Below are 22,877 nucleotides of genomic sequence, written 5' to 3'. Positions count from 1 at the left end.
ATGAGACGTTCCATGACAAGTTCTTGACTGTAAACATTTTAAGTGTTTCAAATGAAAAATTTCTCCTTCTTTTTGATAAAATGCATGTTATTCTTTCCTAATGAAATGCTGCCTACCAAATTCTTTTATCTGATCTCCAAGCGCCTAGCTTTGTTTTGTTTTTGCATGTTCCCTCAACAGCAGACCTGAACGTGTAGCATGGTCTAGTGCCACCGATCTATCTCCATACATTCCTACACTCTCTGTAGATTGAAAACTCAAAAAAGTTTCATATCCATTTTTCAAGAATTAAAACAGAAAATCAATATCCCGAATTTAAAAGAAAACTTACAAATTAAACCAAACCCTTTAACTCTATTAAATATAGAATATAATCGAAATTTAACATAAGAAATACTGAAATCAGAAGTAAACACTGAAATACTGAAACAATTGTCTTTAGAGACAATTAATATTAGGTACCCTCCACAAAACTGGCTTCATTTATACACCGACGGATCCTTGATCTCCAGAGAACAAGGTGCCGGTGCAGGTGTTACGTGCTGTCTCTTCTCACTTTATAGATCTCTTGGATATGGAACAACAAGTTTTGATGATGAAATCATTGCAATAAGTGAAAGTCTCAGGAATCTTCTATGCCACATCAATAAATTTAAGAATGCAGTTATATTGTCAGACTCCAAAGCAGCTATTCTATCAATAGTCTCTAAACACACACCTTCATCTCAAACAGCAGAAATAACTAAAATGCTCTCCCAATTAATATCACTCACTAAAAGAATTGTATTCCAATGGATACCATCCCATTGTGGAATCCTGGGAAACGAGAATGTGGATGCTTTAGCAAAGAGGGCAGCACTGCTACTTACAGACCTGTTACTAAATCTACTTATTACTCTGTGAAAAGATTTATTAAATCTACATACTTAGACTTCAAAAACAAAATTTGATAACACAATCGCAAGGGAAAAAATGGAACTCTCTGCATCAAAATCCACAGTTAATTCCCGATTTACCACGAAAATCGTCTGTAGCTGCATTTAGATTGGCAACAGGCCATGATTGTTTGGCTAAACACCTGCATAGAATTGGAATATATCAGTCCCCTAACTGCCCATTGTGCAACTCAGACCAAGAAATGGATTCGGAACATCTCAAAATCTGTGCTTCGTTGGCTGGTCATGATAATATCTTTGAAAAATATTGGAGTGCAAGAGGTCAAATGACTTTATCGCCAAACGCCTGGCATTATAAAACAACAACAACAACATTCCTACACTGTTGGGGGTCGCTTGGAGGTTTAAGGTAACCAAACGCAGGACTCTACTCATTACATACACAGCATGGATAGAATTTTAGAATCAAATTCAGAGGGCCTTTAATTTTTATTGATATTTGAAAACAGGCTTTTTATTTTCATTAGACTGCCTCCTACTAACATGAACAAAGTAAAATTTCTATCCTATAATACATCACTTGAACAAAAATTGTACAGTTTTAATATGCTGTATTCTCTGTTCACGCGCGAAACATTAGTACTAACTACTTACTTACTGGATTTTAAGGAACCCGGAGATTCATTGCCGCCCTCACATAAGCCCACCATTGGCCCCTATCTTGAGCAAGATTAATCCAGTCTCTACCATCATATCCCACCTCCCTCAAATCCATTTTAATATTATCCTCCCATCTATGTCTCGGCCTCCCCAAAGGTCTTTTTTTCTCCGGCCTCCCAACTAACACTCTATATGCATTTCTGGATTCGCCCATACGTGCTACATGCCCTGCCCATCTCAAACGTCTGCATTTAATGTTCCTAATTATGTCAGGTGAAGAATACAATGCATGCAGCTCTGCGTTGTGTAACTTTCTCCATTCTCCTGTAACTTCATCCCTCTTAGCCCCAAATATTTTCCTAAGCACCTTATTCTCAAACAACCTTAATCTCTGCTCCTCTCTCAAAGTGAGAGTCCAAGTTTCACAGCCATACAGAACAGCCGGTAATGTAACTGTTTTATATATGCTAACTTTCAGATTTTTTGACAGCAGACTAGATGACAAAAGCTTCTCAACCGAATAATACGAATTTCCCATATTCATTCTGCGTTTAATTTCCTCCTGAGTGTCATTTATATTTGTTACTGTTGCTCCAAGATATTTGAATTTTTCCACCTCTTCGAAGGATAAATCTCCAATTTTTATAGTTAGTACTAAATACTACTATTTAAAAATAAGTTAGTAATGATAGTATAGTATAAATTATACATATGAAATAATCGTTTTAATGTGTCGAAGTTTTGTATATTATAAAGTTCTACTGGCCAATATTTTACTTTACATAAAAGCACAGACTTGAAAACTCATAGATAAAATTAGAACATTTGTAGAATATCGTATTTTAATTTATTATGTCTCATACATTAATTTTATATCTCAAAATTAAATCTATGTCTTTTAGCATTGATAATTTCTGTAAGTGTACAATGTGAGTGTCTAAACCAGTGATGTCAACGTTTCTGCCACCAGTATGACGTTGGCACAGATGGCATGTCACTATATGAAGTGCATGGATATCTATCCAGCAGGCGTACTGTTGTCATTGTACACGAGAGCCATGTTTTGTCTGATCCTTTCTCCGTTCTTACACCTTCAGTTTCTTCATTCATTTTGATTTTACTATACCCTTGAAGTCGGGATGAATATTATTATCAACAGATATATGCAAACTATTTCTCAGATTACCCTCACTCTGTGTTGACTTTTTAGAAGTTTCATAACAGAAAATACCTGCTCACAGACCTATGTACTTCCAGACATGGCTATTGTTCTTGCAGAATTTTGCTTCAGGTTTGCGAATTGTGAGTCCGGAAGTGCTTTGTAAAATTCTATTAGATCAGTACTTGAGGTATTGATGAACTTTTCACGAAGCTTACTGTCGCATGTTAGGTTGATCAATGCCATTTGCAATGGTGCGCCCTGAATATGCTTAAAATGTACTGTGAATGGGGTATCAAAAACAGAGGTCCAAATTTCCATTTTCCTCATATTCTAGTAACGTGTTTTGAATTGCCTCTCTAGATGTCTTAACACCTACAAATCCTTCGAGAGAAATATTCTCACAGTTATCTAATGCTTCAAGTTTCGGAAAGTGCAGTAGATTTCCGCATTCCAACTATTCTATTCACAGTAGTTTAATTTTGGAATGCTCGTAATAAATCCCATATAACTTATATCAGCATATTTTTTTACTTATAATATTTGATTACATAACAAACTTTTACTATATATTATTACGATGTACTGAAGCACATATGATTTTTCCGTGCAGAAATTCTGCGTCATCATATGATGAAGGATGAGTGGAATGGAGAAAAATTCTCTCTGGCACTGGGATTTGAACCCAGGTTTTCAGTTATATGTGCTGACGCTCTATCCACTAAGCCACACCGGATTCCCATCCCGATGTCGGATCAATCCTCTCAGTTTAAGTTCCACCTCCTGGGTTCCCTCTAGTGACCTACCCTCATGCACTGTGTCATAGATGTATGACAGTGGCACAATGTCCATACATGTGCAGAGGTGCACTCGTAATGAGTGACTAAGTGCCCAGGATCCAACAGAATAAGCGCCTTCTTAAATCACTAAGTGATTATTTTTCGCATATCATATATTATTACAATGTACCGAAGTACATATGATATTTCCGTGCAGAAATTCTGCGCCATCATGTGATGAAGGATGAGTGGAAAGGAGAAAAATTCTCTCTGGCACCGGGATTTGAACCTGGGTTTTCAGCTCTATATGCTGACGCTCTGTCCACTAAACCACCTAACGAGTGCACCTCTGCACTTGTGTGGACATTGTGCCACTGTCATACATCTATGACGCAGTGCATGAGGGTAGGCCACTAGAGGGAACTCAGGAGGTGGAACTTAAACTGAGAGGATTGGATCCGACATCGGGATGGGAATCTGGTGTGGCTTAGTGGATAGAGCGTCAGCACATAGAGCTGAAAACCCGGGTTCAAATCCCGGTGCCAGAGAGAATTTTTCTCCGTTCCACTCATCCTTCACCATTTTAATATATATGCCAAAATTCTAACATAAGAAACGCTTTTCCCAAGTAGGATCAAAATATTTAATACCACTTGACGAACAAGTCGATGTAGATGCATACGAAGCCATCACTATCACTTAACTAAGCATGGAGTCAAATTGCACATGTAACACACTTGTGCGCGCATATCAATAGTTCACGGTCAGACCTCGATAGATGCTGATAGCTTCATGGCTTGCCACAGAGACATAGGTGATGCCACTGCCACAGGTAGAAGAAATTGACATCGCTGGTCTAAACTATAAAATATCTGATCACGGAATTAATTCTCTCCTACATAACTATTTTAAACTGTATCTCTCACTTCAGTGCTGAATGCGGTCTCTACACCTTGCCCTGAGATTACTCGTAAATTAAATGGAACCATCCCTGGGCCAGTTGAGCAGAAAGATATGCCGGAAAGGGAACTGAGAAACATGTTAAAGGGCCAATATGCTATGGTAAATATAAGGACAGCAATGATGTCAGATGGCCAAGATAAAACAGGATATGCAATGATGTCGTGGGTAGGAGGAGGACAAACACAAGTCGAAATCATTGTACAAAAACTTACACCGGCTTCAACGAATGTGATGATTGAAGCATGGACACCTGCTTTAGCACCAAGAGAAACGTCGAGTGAGGTCTCATCAGTGGCTGAAACATCCGAGTTCATTCCTGTCTCTGAGATGACTGAAGCAGAGTTCGGAACATATCAAGATCAGACGACAGACGAGGTATTTCGAGTAGACATAACCGATGAGACTCTGGGTAACAAGACGGTGGGCGTGCAAACGGATATTGCACTCGGAGACCGGCTTACATCAACTTCTATATCTTCCATACCTCAAGAAGAGCAAGATCAGATCATAGTAAAATCAGAGTCTTCTGCCTTCATCCCATCGGTTCATGTGTACGATCAGCAAATGAATGAAACTGAAGAACCTGCTTACCAGGATCTTACAGCAGAAACAGTCTCAACAGACGAATATGCAGAAGAACAAGTGATTACAGATGACTTCAATGACGAGGTACATGCTTTTCCATTATATAGTGCATCTAACGATATAATTATGAAAAGCCATCAGAATAATGCAATCGACATAAATGAGAATGTAGAAGACCTCTTCAGTCATTTTGTAGTACCATGGAAGGAAGAGGCAAGACGGGCAGTAAGTGCCGAAGACATTCCCATGTGGGATTTTGATTTATTAGCTAAGCCCAAAGAGGTGAAGTTGCAATATATGTACACCTTCGAGCCTTTAACATATTTTCTTTCTTCCGAGCTACCAGTCGCGGTAGAGGAGGAAGAAGAATTTCGTGCTACAATTCCACCAGAGTTCAGGACTGGATTGCCACAGATCTTGACTGGCTGGTCTGCTGAACTCCAAGAAGAAGAAGAAGAAGAAGATCAGACTGATGTTCCAATGCCAGATTGGCCTTTATTAGATGAATCAGCTGAGGTGCATGACTACTATTTGCCTCCTGGGCCTGCAATTTCTCAACTGTCGACATTATCTGGTATTTTACCTAAAAAGTCACCTGCCTTAATTCAAATGCCCATACATTCTGAAGCTTGGGGATTTCCATTTGCAAGAGAAGAGAGATATGGTATCACAGGAGATTTGTATGCTACAAGTCAAATTTCTGGATTTGACATCATAAGTTCCGTGCTATCGTTCAATAATCCCAATAATGGAAGTCAGATTTCCACATTATTTATTCCTATGGGGCACGCAGATTCCTCATATAAGACAGGAAACAGTTACAACATTGAACCACTGACGCATCAACATTTCGGTGTTAAAGAAAGAAACATTGCAGTCACAGAAGTGCCTGGGCAATCAAAAGACTCTCCAGTTGCTATTACCGTTAAAATGAATCCTACTGCTCCGGAAAGTAGAATTAAAGTGGAAGTTGCAGAGGAGTTGAAGATAGCTCCTAAGTTTACTTTGCAGTATGAAGATGCAATGGAAATAACCGAGAAAGACAGGCACAGTGTGGGATACGCCTTACAGTTCAACAGTTCACTAGTACCAAGCACTGAAGAATTAAAGATAGAACCAATACAAACAGAACTTGTTATAAAAGCCTCACATGCACTTCCTGTAACTACTCTATTGGGCGTTTCGATGCAAGAATCGGATATTGAAATTAATAAATCACTTGCTGTATTCCAACCTGGCGGACTTGGGGGTCAGTTATCGCCCCCAAATACAGTTCCTCAGTCAGCTGATGTAACAAATCTGAACATACACTTTGAACCTTATTCAAATGAGATGCTCTCTTCTCAGACATTGGTAATACAATCAACTAATTCTGGTTTAAGAACGTCATTGAATATGACATTCGAAGAAATCCCAGCTGCTTGGGAGACCACAAAGCCTGAAACTGAAGGCGAAGTAAATTACAGTATAAATGTAAACGATAAAGTCATAGATGAAGGAGCTCCAACAGTTCTTGGGCCTAATAATTCAGCTTTATCATTCGCAATTCCATTAGGAACAAGAGGAAAGGGCTTGGTAAAAATATGTACACTTACTAGTCACCATTCTCTATTTGTAACTCCAGAAATTAAACCTTTTAGTGGTGAAGAAATACATGCCATCTCATCAGAAATTGTTTACAAAGTTACAGTAAACGGGACTGAAGAAGTAACCTCAAGAAAACAAGTTCTACCTGGTGGCTCACCGTTGAGAATTCGAATTCCTTTAGTTTTTGATTCTGACGATCTTATAATTTCCGCTTTGGATAGCGGAATTATAATGGACGTGGTATGTCAGATATGGCGCAATGGCATTCAGGAATATGAAACGCGCCAGGAATTCGGGTCCTCAACACCCATGAAACTTGAAATTCCTGTCGATGAAAAAACAACTTGTTTTCTAACAATCACAGGAAATCTAACAGCAGAGAATTTTATGACAAAGAAAGCTATAGTTTCCTATCAAATTGAAGGTGACAGAGTGCAAGAAAGAACATTCACAAAAGAACTGGTCAGTGGTGGTTCGGCTCTCAGATTTGATGTTCCATATGATTCAAAATTTCTATCACTGTCAACTTACATTTTACCAACTCCTCTTCGTAGAAAGGATATAAAATTTCAAATGTGGAAAAATGGAATAAAACTGTATGAAACGAGCGAAATGTATGACATGACTTCGCCGTTGAAACTGAAGTTTCCCATAGATAAAACTACATACGGCATCTTAACTCTTACGGGAAATTTAAATCTCGAGAATTATAAAGATCGTAATAACATTATCGTCTCTAAAGTTGTAAGAGAAGGAGCTGAGGATATAATATTCAGTAAGAGTGTGGACTTGAATACTCCCAATCTTACGCTAAATGTCCCCATCTGTGATAATAAACTGTGCGGTAGAAGCACAGCAAGACCAATGAAAGCAGAATTGTTCTTTGAAGTATTTTTTAATGGTGTAAAAGTGTATGAAACTTCCCAAGCTCTGGATAACGAGATATTCGAATTTCCCATAGATGAAAACAGAATTTGCTCAATGACTCTTGCTGCAAGTCTGATGTCTCTAAATACCGGAAAAGGTAACACGTTTGCTGTTTGTAATATTAATATAAATGATATGAAGCAAATAAGTTTTACTAGAAAAATTATTACAACTGAATCAAAAATGAAATTACATGTCCCTATTTTTATTACCGAGGATATGTTGACTTTGAATACTCTAGATGAAAACCGAGATACAGAACAAAGAAAAATTAAGTATACCATTTTTAAGGACGACAAAGAACTAGGAACATCTTATAAAGAACTGAGTTCACGTGGATCTCCTTTGACATTACAGATTCCAATTGCAACCGAAGATACTGAAGGGACGGAAACAGAAATATCTTGTTGTATTATAACAAATGATGGTACTTGCGTGAAGCAAACTAAAGCACTTCCTGTCACTGGATCACCACTTAGATTCGATATTCCAGTTTCCATTAATACTGATATGCATCTATCAATGTTAGTAACGACAATACGAGTTCAGTCAAGCCACAAACCAGAACAAATAATAGACGAAAGAACTAAAATGATTGACCAAAATTTAGGAATCGATCGAAATCAGACTGTTGTATTCAGTTCGGAGCCAGAATGGGTTGAAAATCTTCCTGTTCCTGAGAGCGAATTAGGTAGAATAGGAATCCCTTGTGCAGCATATGTGACTGATAATTTGGAAGAAGAGGCAGTCGATGATGCACAATTTTATGACAAAGAAAATGCTATGTCAGCTAAACCACAAGAGCCAAAAGCTCCCTTTGGCACAGTTTCGCAATTCGCTGGCTCACAGGCTTATCCTTACTTCCATCGTGGCTACCCTGCACCATTTGTAATGTCCATACCATTCTCAGATCTCACCGTTTCAACTGAGAAAGATGGAAAGCCCCCTTTTAAAGTTTTGCAAGTAAGAAGTTCATCATTTAAAGTACAAATTGCAGTGGACTCAAATAACAAAGAAGACTTAGTTATGTCTACTGCATTGCATATAACAAATTCCGCTTGTCAGTCATCTTTGTCTGAGAAAGCATCGAAAGATCCGTGTGAAGTACAAGGAACCACTTTAATTCCATGCACTTGTCTTCAATCAGAACCAACGTTAGTAGACCAGGCTAAAGAAAATCATCTTGAATATGACCAGCTGGCAGTTACACTTACAATGATTTCCAAAGAGCTTGAACGCCGTCAGCAACAAATAGAATACTTGCAGAAGCAAAAAGAGCAAGAAATATCTGCGTTTGAAAAAAAGATTATATCCAACTTTGGTTTCAATTCCTGTAAATGCAACTCAGCTTCAACTCATTCGCCAGGACTACAGAAATTCGAAATGGGTTCTAAACACTTGAAGCACAATCCTTCATATAAAACTAATACAAAAATATCAACTGTTGCCTACCATGTGAAGCCAAATACCTTCATTCAGCAAGGATACGATCAGAAGCGATATGATATAGGCAAAAGTGCACATATATATAATAAAATCATCAATGGGGTACCTCTTGAATTTTCTAAACAGCCAGAACTTCAACCTAGAATTCCTTCAAATTTAAAACTGCAGTTCGAGCCAGAAGCTTTCTTTGATATTGCTTCGCAATTCGCTGGCTCCCAGGCCTTTCCTTACTTCCATCAGGGCTACCCTGCACCAATTGAAATGTATATACCTTTCTCAGATGATAATTATAATAGAATGGATCCGGAAAGAATGTCCACAATTTCTTCACTTCATCCATTACAAAATTATTACGAAACAAACTTAAATCAAATAGTAAATGGTACTGAAGAATTTGCAAGAGCTCAGACTGAAGCACAGAGTTGCGTAGGCACTAACACCAATAATGTCAGACCAACAGAAATGAATATCAGTAAAGCATTTTATGAAAATTCACCATTTACAAGCGAAAGATACCCTCCTCCAGTAAGAATGGATTTACATATGGAAAATCAACTGCGTCAAGCAGGACATTTAGTAACGGATCCAATTGCAGGAATGGGACATCATATGACAACAAAAAGAAATAAAGCAGGTGTTCTAGATGGTGATATACTGCAAAAGCCTGTGACAGACCGAATGGTCCCTCATTATCAATCTCCTGTGAATCAAATCATACCTGGTAATGTTCCCACACTTGAAGCTCGAATGCATACGTATCCTTCTGAAATCTCAGCTTCTATCGTCACACCTATAACTGCACCAAATTCACAGGAAGAGCAAGTTCGACCTCAAGTATATGACTATTTATCAAATTTTGAAACTTGGTGTTCTGATGGTACTGAAGTATCTAGCGATCAAATATTGAACGATGAACTGTTATCATCCACAGATTTAGAAAATGCTGATGAAGAAACCAATTTTTACATAATTCCATCTTAATTAAGAGAAATGTAATGAAGACAGTGAATAGCCACTAATGCAAATGTACATGAGTCATAATCACTTTCCAGAAATAAAAGTTAATTTTTATTTAAAAAATACATTTTCCTGTACTCATCTTAAAGTTAATGTGTCATGTGATTTCCGATAAAGTTTATACACCTACACACAAATTGAATCGGCTAGAATTAAACTGTACTATATCCACTTTTAATGCGGCCAGTTCCTTTTCCCCTCCATTGCATACATCGTCAGTTAGCTACATATTACACTAATCAGACTTCATATGCATACAAACAGTTTTTTTTTCCTCTGACACATATCGTCAAGTGAGATGTACAGCCTGATTATAGATGTACATATCAGCCAGAACCTCAATCAGAGGCAACAGTTTAGATTTTGATGTGAAAATCGTCTGTAGCTGCATTTAGATTGGCAACAGACCATGATTGTTTGGCCAAACACCTGCATAGAATTGGAATATATCAGTCCCCTAACTGCCCATTGTGCAACTCAAACCAAGAAATGGATTCGGAACACCTCAAAATCTGTGCTTCAGTGGCTGGTCATGATAATATCTTTGAAAAATATTGGAGTGCAAGAGGTCAAATGACTTTATTGTCAAACGCCTGGCATTAGAAAACGACAACAACAGATTTTGATGTTCAATTTTCCTACATTATTCTAAAATGTCCTACATTTTGCTGTAAAGTCCTACATTTTGAACCACTGTGCTCTATATTTCATTAAAATAATCTAGTAACCTTACCTGGTAACATGCTACGAAACTTCAAATTTTTAAATGTGCACTGTATCATAAGAAAAGTACAGTTTCTAAAGTCGAAACTGAGTGATAACTTCGAGGTGTCTAATGTAGTTAAGCAAATTGGGTCTCCTCAAAAATTTTGTTGAGGATTTAACAGGAGGGTGTGGAGTATGAATATGAGGCTTGAGTGGGACCTGAGACTTGTGGCATCACACATTTGTTTGACAGTCTTGTAGAAAGATAATATATATTACATGGCCTGTACCCAAATGGTACAGCTCATAGCATCAGACGTTTTTTTCTAATGGCGGGAATTTGACTTTCTGTCATTCACCCATATGAAGCCAGTTATGTAGACCAATTTACCGACAGAGTTGTTTCCCAGGGTACGCCATAGAAGACTGGTCTACACTACACCCACGATGAGATGAAATGATGGAAATTTGTTGGGATGCCACAGGGAACAGGACCATCCAGAGAAAATCCTTGTATTACCTGAATCAAGGGCTTCACCATGTTATAAATCAGAATTACGTATATCGGGGATCAAACCTGGGTCCATAGGATTATAAATCCAATGCTCTAGCCACTAGACCATAGTAGCGACATAGCATCAGAAGTAACCGTGTGAAAAGACAGAATTGTACGCTAATATTTCTGTGTTACACTTTCGTATCGTAAATTTGTAAATTTATTTTTTGCAGTTTTCCTCTCTAGGTTTTCTAATTACTGTATAGTCTTGATGCTAAGGTTAGGTCCATTTACTGATAGTTAAACCTTCCATCAGTAAGGTTAAATGATGAACGCTTTTGAAGTTTCAAATGATAATAATCTAAACACAGTAATTTAATTATTTTTCATTAAAATGTTGGGGAATGAAAATACAAAAAAAACTGATGAATTAATCAGTGCTTTAGCATCTCAAAATCGTAAATCCCATGTACAGTAAGTCCTGGTTATTATATATAATAATCGAACATCATATGAAATATTACACATGAATACATAGTAAGCACTAATTTCTGTAGACAAGTCTTTCAAAAAGGTGGTGCTTATACTTTTGTTAGTTGTGATCTGTTATTAATTAGTAAAATTGATATGTCTGATTTCTATAGTGACAGAATATTAGAATCTATGAAATTCAAATTGGAGGTCAAATTTCGTTATCTTTAGGAGACAAAAAATTATATCCAACTTAGGTTTATTACTGAAAAGAGTTTACAAACCACATAAAAATAGATTATCTCTCAGAAAGTTTCCGTGTAAGTAAATTAAACTTACCTTTGGGCCAGTGGGAAAAGGTACATAAGTAAAAAAAAGTCTATTTTTCTATTGTACCTAATCACATAAGTCTAGTATTTTTTCTCGTTTTTTGAAATAATAAAATTTCTTGTATATTAAATTGAAAAGGGTCTTACTTTAACCAACATGCATGAATTTCATTACTATATTTATATTCAGTTACGGATAAATTAAAGAGAAAGTCTCTCCTGAAAAATTAATTTATCCATGACCATAACGAAAAACATGCCTTTACTAAATACTTTTGCGTTTGTAAAGTAGGCTTTTATTCAACATTACTTTATTTCACTAGTGAGATAAAGACTTTACCTCACAGTTTGAACTTTATCTCACAGTTCATTAGTATTTTCCTAGTACCCGGGTACACACGTATACTTTTCCATTGAACTATTACTCAAGAAGTTAATATATTAGTTACTAGATGTCACTACCTCTACTTCTTTATTACCATTTCTTAAATATACATACACTCAATCTCCTTCTCTTTTCTTTATCTGCTACGTCGTAATTTGTACATTACATCCATATCTAATATGCATCTTTTTAAAATTTTGTAATAATTTACCTTCTGTGATGCGAGGAGACTTGAACCTGCGAAGTTGGGTTTATAGGATTTTAAAACAACACGCGTTAGCCAACTGAGCTATACAGACATAATGATTAATAAAAATTTTAATATTCCTCTTAAGTTTACAGAAGTAAAATGTGAAATTATTTTAATCACATTAGTCCCGTGAACACTTCTAAATAATCCCTGAAACTTCAAAAAGACGAAAATACACGTTTAAAGTGAAAAAATATATATTAAAATTATATAATTAATTATAATTTGTTATTTATCCAAAGCCTTAGATACCACTCTTTACTAATCATGGCCTCCTACATAATGACCTACCTAGTACTCTTATTGATTCTAAAATCCATGCCATGGTATGTGATTACATGAGAACTTATTTTCAACATATTTTCTTTTATAAAACATAATTTTTCGTTATGGTCATGGATAAAATTACGTATGGTACTTATGAGCGTGATCTTTATTGCACTCGTGTAATTTAAGCACGAGGCTGACGCCTCGTGCTTAAATCTTTCCACTCGTGCAATAAAGATGCGCTTACCTCACAAGTACCATAAATAACTATTTTTTTACTTATGTGCCCTTTCCCGCCAACCAAAGAATAATCTTGGTCATACAATAAGTATCCTAAGCAAACTACAAGCTGGAAGTAACAGCCATTGATAATATTTTTTAGACAAATAAGATTGAATTCTTGTTCGACAGAACCTTTAATCTGATTACCGGTACTGTACACAAATCCTAAGTGTCTATGTTACCGAAAAATTGCAAGTAATCAATTTCTAAATATTGAATCTATCATTGTTTAAATTCTTGTCTACAAAATGAATTTTGGAAAAATGTACATAATGTCACTGATAATGATAGTAAATTTAATATATTTTTAATTATACTTATAAATTGTTTCATGAATGTTGTAAAAAAAAAAATCCAAAAGTAAAAACATAATAGGTAGCTGAGGAAATTAAAATCTTGCGTATTACAAATAGGAATGAGCTATAATGTAAATTATACTTAGGCCTATATTTTTAATTAGGTACCGCTACTTACCAGAAAATACTGTAGATAAAATTTTATCGAAAGTTATAATAGGGAAAAAGGAAGCATTTGAATAGGAAAAAACAAAATTCGGATATTAAAAGAAAATTATCTGGGTTACTTGTATTATTAGAAATAAAACCACTCGATATCAAAACAATTATATTTATTTAATTAAAATCCATGATCATAAAGTAGAGAATGTAAATCTTTATACAAATTTTATAATTTTTCATATTAATATCACTGACACCTTAAATATCCAAGATAGTTTAGAAGATCCTCCAATTGGTTGTTGTTCTTGTATTTATCAGATGCATATAATACTCAACTTCCAGGTCTCAAATATATTCCCACTGGGCAGAAATTATGTTTGTTATAAAATATCTAAAATCAAAAACAAAAAGTTCCTCTGGATATAACATACCAAAATAAAGTTCTGAAATAATTTCTCTTCCTTTAAGCTATTTATGTAATTTGTCAATTCAATGTGATATTTATTCAGATACATTCGAGTACTGAACAGTAAAATGATAAGTATAACTTAAAGATTAACAGAAGACAGATGGGTTGCAATAATTATAATATTTGCTAAAAATTAATTTAATACTGTAAATATTCTGCAATGTTTTACAATTCTATGTTCCTTTTCATTGCTGATTACAGTGATCACTATATTAAAATAGGTTCATTCCATATCAAATGAACACAGCTCACAATTTGTCTATTCATAGGCACATAAATTTTTTTATGCTCGACCATGCCGAAATGTAGTAATTATACACCTGGTAGCAGCCCTTTAATGGACCTCATTAAAGTACACCTATTCATTAAAGTTCAGGTATTCCACCAATCAGAAAACACCATTGTAGCAATATGAAAGCGCAAGTATCGATTACTCTCAGATATGCAATCGAAAGACAACTAGTGAAACATCACAGAGGCTGGAAATCCAATACTGTCGCAGAAGGTTATGTTCTGTTACTATAATAATTAGCGTTAATTGTAAATAATATTCAAATAAATTCAATTTGTCATCTCGTTTTTCAATGTCTAAATCAATTTCAAGGTTATATCAAGATTGTTTATTTTACTCTCTAGATTATTAAGGTCAATGACATTGTGTCATTTGTGTCATCTCGGAAAAAATCAATACTTTTGCGTCTGCGCACATCTCACAATTTACGAGATATTGCACAAGGTCAGTTCCGCTCCCCAGTCAGATAAGAATAAAATGAATACTTATAAATAATTTCAAGTTAGAAATATGGTCGAGCATAAAAAGTCATATGAAGCTTGTGCTCGTTTCATAAACATACTCGCGTCTTAATTGCTACCATTATAGGCTCGTTGCATAATGTACTAAACTTAAATGAAACCCTTTTGACACAATGCTATTGCAAAGTTTAAACATTCTTCATATTGCTTTTTATGATTTCTGGTATAAAAATTACTGCAACTTGGAACTTATAAAGTCTGAGGCCGGATGCACACAGAATCAGATGCAGCATGGCTCGTCGCGACAGGACTTTTGCTTTTTAGTCTCTCACAATGCCTTGCGACAGCTTATCACTGTCTGCTCACAACTGAATTGAAGTGTGGGTTTGGAAAACTGGTCTAGTCTAGCAAATGGCATCAATGAATGAGGACTGTCTATATCAGAAATTATATTATATTTCTTAAGGACACCCAATTCGCCTGAAAGTCTATACAACTGAAAGCATCTTAAAATTATATTACTATACTCCCGTCGCTCTTATTTCCGGCAGCCAATCACGTTGCAGGTCGGCTACATTTAAACATGTGCGTCTTGTGATTCGCTGATGATGACGTTATGTATTTCCTAAGGCTCGATATATACTTAATGTAATCGCCCGCCATTTTGGCTCTTTCGTTGGCGATCGCAGAAAGCACACAAGGCCATTATTTGCTGAATTACAGTGCGTTTGATTTATTATCATAGGACCTAAGCAGGGTTGCCAGATTTTAGATATACCAAGGAGGGACATCTTTTCTTCATCATATACAGCACTTACGTTTTGTTGAAAAAAAAAGAATAAAAATATTCCGTCTACATGCAGTTGAAGTGACTAATATGAATCTCAAAATTGCAATTTTAATCGAAGAACATATTGTAGATACAGGTTTCCAAGTACAAAACAATATTTATCTGGCTAACTTACAGCCAAATAAATATTGTTCTGTACTTGTACATCACATTCCTCTCGCATCTTTCTGAAGGGCTTTGCCAATAATATGTTATGCCAAATTATTAATTTAATGACTTAATAGTAGTTCTGTCTCACAGATATCCCCAGCTAGTTATTATTGATTGTAAAGCACAAATTCCAAAAGATGGCATCACATATTACAAAATATTTAAATTTCGATGTTTATTAATTGATTACAATGACATAAAATTTATTAGTATTTAAAATCATATTTATTTGGTGACTTAGCTTATTAGTGCTCCAAACTCACTATTTGACATACAGTATACAGTACATTTTCAGAGTTTATATACATATTTATCACTGGACTTTAGCATTTTCAACAAGCTTTTTTACATTTTCTGTACCAGGTATTTCTGATGAACGTCTCTTTTTAAATGTCCAGAAATATCATATTCACCACTGAATTCGCTGTCACAAACCTTACACTTGCCAAAATATTCCTTTTTTCCAATGTGCAAACTTACATTGTTAAGAAAATTAATTTAAATTTAATGTAATTATTCAGACCTAGAAGAAAATAGTTACTATAAAGAGAAAATTATACAAGTGATGTTAATTTTCTGAAGGAGGGACTTATTGCATCCCGCCTCGAATTGAAGCAGGACTCGGAATTTTTATATGAAAATCAGGACATGTACCACCAAATCGGGACATCTGGCAAGCCTGGACCTAAGACATGTTAATGTTTAAAGATGTGGCAAATAGATTCCTCGTCTGATAGCTCGGCAACGAAAGAACAAAAATGGCGAACGATACTACCTACCTACACTTTATAAAGCCTTCACTTTCTAAAACGTATGCAAAGAGGAGTCTATAGAACAGAGCAGTAGACATACAAATTATTATTATTAATTATTATTCACCTGGTGCTTTCATCTCATTTACACTTTCCTCCTACATTTTAGAAATCATATTATTGTCGTGATATTTTTTCAAAGTGAGATTGAAAAGAATGTATCTTTCCTGTACTAAAACAACCAATTTATCTGCATCGAGCTCCATTCTGAATAATGTGCATTACACAACAATAGTATCTGTAGATTGTGGAAGCTTGCAATCGTGGGTATGGTTATTCAGCCATGTACAGTACACTGCAGTCATCAGACTGTGTGCTCGTGATCAAGTTCAAGCAGTCATCCAACGTTGTTTCCCCATGTCTGCTCGCAACCATTGCGCTGCATCTGATTCTGTGTGCACCCTATCATAAGAAATCAATGGGAGAAAAGTACCAACAGACAAAATGTAGCGTCGCGTCTCATTCTGTGTGCAGCTGGCCTAAGGAGTTAATTCAAATACTGTCAGAAAGCCAATTTCGTGTCCTTTCCAATGACAGGTTGCATGGGCATATTACTAATGTTTTTTCAAATGGTAAGGTCAGCCATTATGACATTAAATATCAAATGTCATCAAAATTTGACCTTTAATTATAGATTAAAGATTATGGATTTTCTTTTAAATAATATATTTCATCTGTCATTTAATGTCCTATTTATGTTTGAAATTTGGATTTGGGGGCCACCATATGGTCAGATGTTACACATTTTAGTACAACGTAAGTGCACTTGGTTGGAAAAACACACAGTTGGTGACACTGACTAAATTGCTAAAATAAATACAATATATATATATATATATATGGTGACACTGACTAAATTGCTAAAATAAATACAATATATATATATATATATATATATATATATATATAAACACACACCTTCATCTCAAACAGCAGAAATAACTAAAATGCTCTCTCAATTAATATCACTCAATAAAACAATTGTATTCCAATGGATACCATCCCATTGTGGAATCCTGGGAAACGAGAATGTGGATGCTTTAGCAAAGAAGGGCAGCACTGCTACTTACAGACCTGTTACTAAATCTACGTATTACTCTGTGAAGAGATTTATTAAATCTACATACTTAGACTTCAACAAACAAAATTTGATAACACAATCCCAAGGGAAAAAATGGAACTCTCTGCATCAAAATCCACAGTTAATTCCTGATTTAACACGAAAATCGTCTGTAGCTGCATTTAGATTGGCAACAGGCCATGATTGTTTGGCTAAACACCTGCATAGAATTGGAATATATCGGTCCCTTAACTGCCCATTGTGCAACTCAAACCAAGAAATGGATTCGGAACACCTCAAAATCTGTGCTTCATTGGCTGGTCATAATAATATCTTTGAAAAATATTGGAGTGCAAGAGGTCAAATGACTTTACTGTCAAACGCCTGGCATTAGAAAACAACAATATATATATATATATATATATATATATATATATATATATATATATATATATACATATATATACACAATATAAAAAATGAGTTGTAATTATTATTAAGGTAGTTGTACAAAAGTAAATAAAAGTTGTTCCGAGCTTGAAATTGTGGTTAACACTATTATGTTGGTAACATAAGATGGCTCAGTGGTGACACACTAGACTAGCATTTGGGAAGACAGAGGGTAGGCCACCAAGGGGGAATAGAGAGGTAGAACTTAAACTGAGAAGGATTCAATCCGGCATCGGAACTAGAATCGGGTGTGGCTTAGTGAATAAAGTGTCAGCACATAGAGCTGAAAATCCAGGTTCGAGTCCTGGTACCAGAGAGAATTTTTCTCCGTTCTACCCATTCTTCACAATATTCAGTTGATCTTCAGATAAACATAATTTATCCTGCACCTTACAGAGATCAATGCATAATGACTAGAAAAATATACAAAAAGCTCTATGACATATTTTTAAATATCTTTGGTGTCTCGCAGATAAACTTAATTTTAATTAAAAACAGAACTTTCATAACATTCTTTAAAAAAAAAAAAAAAAACACACACACATACACAAACAAACAAACAAACAAAAATTAAAAATGGTACCGATAATACTGACCAATTTTTTTAAATACATTTTAACTTCGGAATACATAGTTTATTCCTTCCACGTGTTAAATACTTGGTTATGGTACCTTGTTGACTAGTTTCAGCCTGTTGTGGGCTATAATCAGAACTGGGTGGTCCTGGTCTTCATGCCTTCTGTTTGCATTTCCTATGAAGTGTGTATGTGTAGTGTAATGTAGAGACAAAAAGTGTGTGTGTTCAGACACACAAAAACACACCCATATGAACTTAACACACAACTCAATTTCAGAACACACACACATTACACTACACAAACACACATCCACAGGAAATGCAAACAGAAGGCGCGAAGACCAGAACCACCAGTTCTGAAGATAGCCCACAACAAGGTACCGTAATCTAGTATTTAACACGTGAAAGTAATAAACTATATATTCCGAAATGATAAAGTGTTAAAAGTTGTGTAATCAACATGTATACATTTTAAATATCCATTTTTAAAACACTATTTTCAAAAAAATATTTAAGCTTCTATATATGTATATATATATCTATTTTGATAAACAAATACTTTTCAAAATAACTTGGTTTCAAACATTTAAAAATTACTCAACAAATTATATCTTACTTTCAATTAAATACCTACAAATCTTACTGTATATTACACATTTTGGTGCTATTCTACAAAATTAAAAATGTCTACATATAAAAACAGCCTTTTACAAAATCTCTAACGTTCATTACCAAATTGTCAAATTTAAAGTAGGCCTACACTATGTTTTTTTGAAGAAGTTAGTAATAACTGATTGCTTAGATTTTTTCGTTGGTGTCTTCTTGCCTCCAGACCTTTTGCTCAGAGACTTCGTACTGTTCAATATTCTTCCTTCAATTACACCAGCACCCAATTTCACCCTTCTTTCATCTTCTTCCTCTCCCATTTTCTCTTGCTCGTCTTTGCAACTTTTATTTTGCGGTCTGTTATTCCTAGACGACGGCAACACTTCATCTGTTTCAAAACTTAATTTCGGCGAGGCTTCTGCGGTAGATGGAATAACTTCCATATTATTTTCATCACTGTCACATACATCACTATTTTCCGATTCAGACACTATGAGAACACGTTTTCTTGTTTGTAAAAAACTGTCTTCCGTTTTCTTTCGTTTTTCTCTATACTCTTCAGTATTTCTATTCTCAATGTTGGTTTCCAGATTTTCTTTTATAATTTTTCCAGACCGTTTTGTGGGGGTACACTTTAATATACCTGCTTTTGCTTTACTGCTATTACGTAATTTTTCGCCTTGCTCACATACATCTTTTTCACACATGCTTCGAGACACATGCAAACCTTTAATTACAGAGACGTCTACATTCGTATTTTCTTCTCCTTTACAAGAGAAATACATACTTATGTCACCTCTAGTTTTAGGTATGGCTGTTGTATTTTCTGATGGTTTACAACTCTCCTGTATTTCAATGCGTTTTTTACTTCTACTACTTTGTACTGCAAACATATCAGCTATTCCCCCAGCCTTCAATTCCTTTTTACTTTCTTTCCCCTTCAGTGTCGCAGTTTCTTTCTTAATTGCTTCTACTGGTTTATTACTCATATTTACTGCATTATTTGGGCATTGACTTTCCTCTTCAACATCAGCCAAGGCAATTCGAGCATTCTGTCTTGCTCTCTCAATTTCTCCTTTGGGTCTGGTAACTGCACGATTGTAATGGATTGCACCTAATCTAATTTCTTCGCCTTTCTTTTTTTTGTCCACGGCGTACAGAACATTTACGTCAAGAGTATTTGCTCTCTGCACACTGTACACATGCTCAGAAGTCAGAATTTTGAACTGAGTTTTCAACTTTGCAACATCATTTTCGTTGACAATTAGTATTTTGCATCCTTTCTTATTATGCAATATGCCTCCAATCAGGTAAGTTACATTTACTTCTTCTTTTAACCTAGATTTAAATTCAAATAATAATTGTTTTGCTGTATTTATATGAATGTCTAAAGTTTTACTGAGCCATTTGTATGTCACAACTTTATCTTTAACCATTACATACTCTTCAATATTTTGAAGGTACATATTCAATGTCTCGTCATTCATTTCGCAACTCACACGCTACGTATCACACTATCAAAAACTTTCCAGGTATAATGTGTCATGTAATGCAATACTTGCATTAATGTTTTGTCGCTTCAGTTTAGTTCTTTATACTAGTTATATCATTCCTCTGGATATTGGAATGTCTACTTTAAAAAAAACTCTACTCATTATGTCTGCAACTATTTGTATACGGTCATCGCCATGCGAATAGTGTGGTGCACCTGCGTCACGGACAGTGTGCCCAACTCAAGAAACACGAAATTCGCTACGGAGCTGCCGAAATTCCGCTACTGTTATAGGTATTAAATAAATATGGAGAAATCAGATAATATAATATATACTGGGTGTTCATTTCAAAGTGTGTCATGACGTCACTGTTGTTGGGTCACCGATTTGAAGCGAGTTTCAGTTTATATGTTAGAGAAGTTGCCTATTATTTAAGGCGTTCTTCAATCTGAACTTGAGAACGTGTACGGTATAACTTGAACGTCGTAGCAACAGATGGCGGTCTGTACGGTCTGTGTGCTACCATAACCTCTTTCGAACTGTGTTTTGCGCCGGCAAGTCGTACGCAGGGTATTTGTTATCATCGGTTGCGTACGGTAACATTCCACAACACAAATCAAATGCTCCGTGTCCATGTTGACCGTCGAAGTTAATGTCAACAAATATGTAAGTAATCGTCTTAACCCTCTCCCCATATACCGACAGTACGTATTTCCAAACAGTTCACATTCCTGCCACTACCGGCGTTACCGTACGTATCGGCACGTACTCTTCAGAATGAACGCCGTACTTGCTAGCCAACTTCTCTGCCTCTTAGATTATACACCTGAGCTGCGGAAGTGTAGAAAGATTGAATTCTCTAGGCTCATCAGCTAGCCACATGACGGCATACAGCGAGCCAAGACACATTTTGAACTGAACACCCAGTATATAGGCTATATATTATCCTAGATCATGATATAAGATATTATTCAGGAATCATAGAAAGAGGTTTTACTGTTTCTCCTGGCATAATTTACATTGTATGAAAATCAAAGCTGTGAATTATATTCATTTCATTCCAAATTTATTTGAAAATACTTAAACTTTAATAAAGACGTAGGCTATTTTGTAAACAGAAATATAAGTAGGGCCTAGTGCAGTGATATTATTTCATTTATTTGCAAATACTTAAACTTTAATAAAGACGTATTTTGTAAACAGAAATATAAGTAGGGCCTAGAGCAGTGATATTATTTTATTGAAATATATTGATTTTATAAAGATACCGGTACCGTAAGTTTGAAAGCAAGTTGATTTACTTATTGTTTTTTTTTTTTTTTTTTACAATAACACACTGAGAATTTAAATTTACTTGCATTATTATGTAATATTATTTAAAGTTGGAATATAATATTAGGTGTAATAAGCAGTTTGTAATGTTATTTCTTTTACTCATACTCCTGATCACTTATCATACCGTACTCTAGAATATACAATACATATTAAATTATTATTTTTATGTTATTAGCAGATTGCTCTCCCACTAAAAAAATTGTTAATATGGTTCTGCATCTTTAATTATAACATGTTTTTTTATGTATGTAATTTAAAAATTAATCAGATTCCTCCCCAGGTGAATCCTGTGAAGTTGATGAAATACTCTTATCATGCGTTAGTTGAACCTCCTAATATGATTATCATCTATTTTGTAATCTCGCAGCACACATTTTTATTCTCTGTAGCCTAAAGCAGTTACAATGGCAGGTGACAATCTATGGTCCGTCTCAGGAATCTGTGAAGCAGTGGCGGCTGATTGACTGAGGCAAGTGAGGCCGGGCCTCAGTCACTTCGCTTAACTGAAATCAAATTTTGTGTTTTTATATAATGTATTAGGTATTTGAATGAGGCATATATCGCTGTAGAAGTATTTGAAAACTTTGTGATATATATAGACCTGTTTTGCAGTAAAATTTGCTCCTAAGGCCAGGATCGCTCGTGCCAGGTCTGGCTTGT

At 35.3% G+C, this 22,877-nt stretch overlaps 2 protein-coding genes and 1 non-coding gene across 3 annotated transcripts in view; 2 read left to right on the top strand and 1 right to left on the bottom strand.

Annotated features, from left to right (window-relative positions):
• The first annotated feature begins 3,970 nt into the window (after window positions 1-3,970).
• On the top strand, window positions 3,971-4,042 carry TRNAY-AUA (transfer RNA tyrosine (anticodon AUA)). The gene has a single exon. It is a non-coding gene; the product is annotated as a tRNA-Tyr (tRNA).
• Window positions 4,043-17,580: 13,538 nt separating this feature from the next.
• On the bottom strand, window positions 17,581-21,091 carry LOC138710912 (DNA polymerase delta subunit 3-like). The gene has a single exon (XM_069842106.1). The coding sequence runs from the start codon at window positions 20,874-20,876 to the stop codon at window positions 19,545-19,547; it is 1,332 nt and encodes a 443-aa protein (XP_069698207.1). The 5' UTR covers window positions 20,877-21,091; the 3' UTR covers window positions 17,581-19,544.
• Window positions 20,568-22,877, top strand: part of mRNA-cap (mRNA capping enzyme) — a 75,038-nt gene continuing 72,728 nt past the window's right edge. The window contains exon 1 of the mRNA XM_069842104.1: window positions 20,568-20,699. The gene's annotated coding sequence lies outside the window, so the exon portion shown is untranslated. The remainder of the gene's footprint in view (window positions 20,700-22,877) is intronic.

The sequence above is a fragment of the Periplaneta americana genome, chromosome 12 (assembly GCF_040183065.1).
Source record: "Periplaneta americana isolate PAMFEO1 chromosome 12, P.americana_PAMFEO1_priV1, whole genome shotgun sequence".
NCBI lineage: Eukaryota > Metazoa > Arthropoda > Insecta > Blattodea > Blattidae > Periplaneta > Periplaneta americana.
This window is presented reverse-complemented; position numbering and strand designations above follow the sequence as displayed.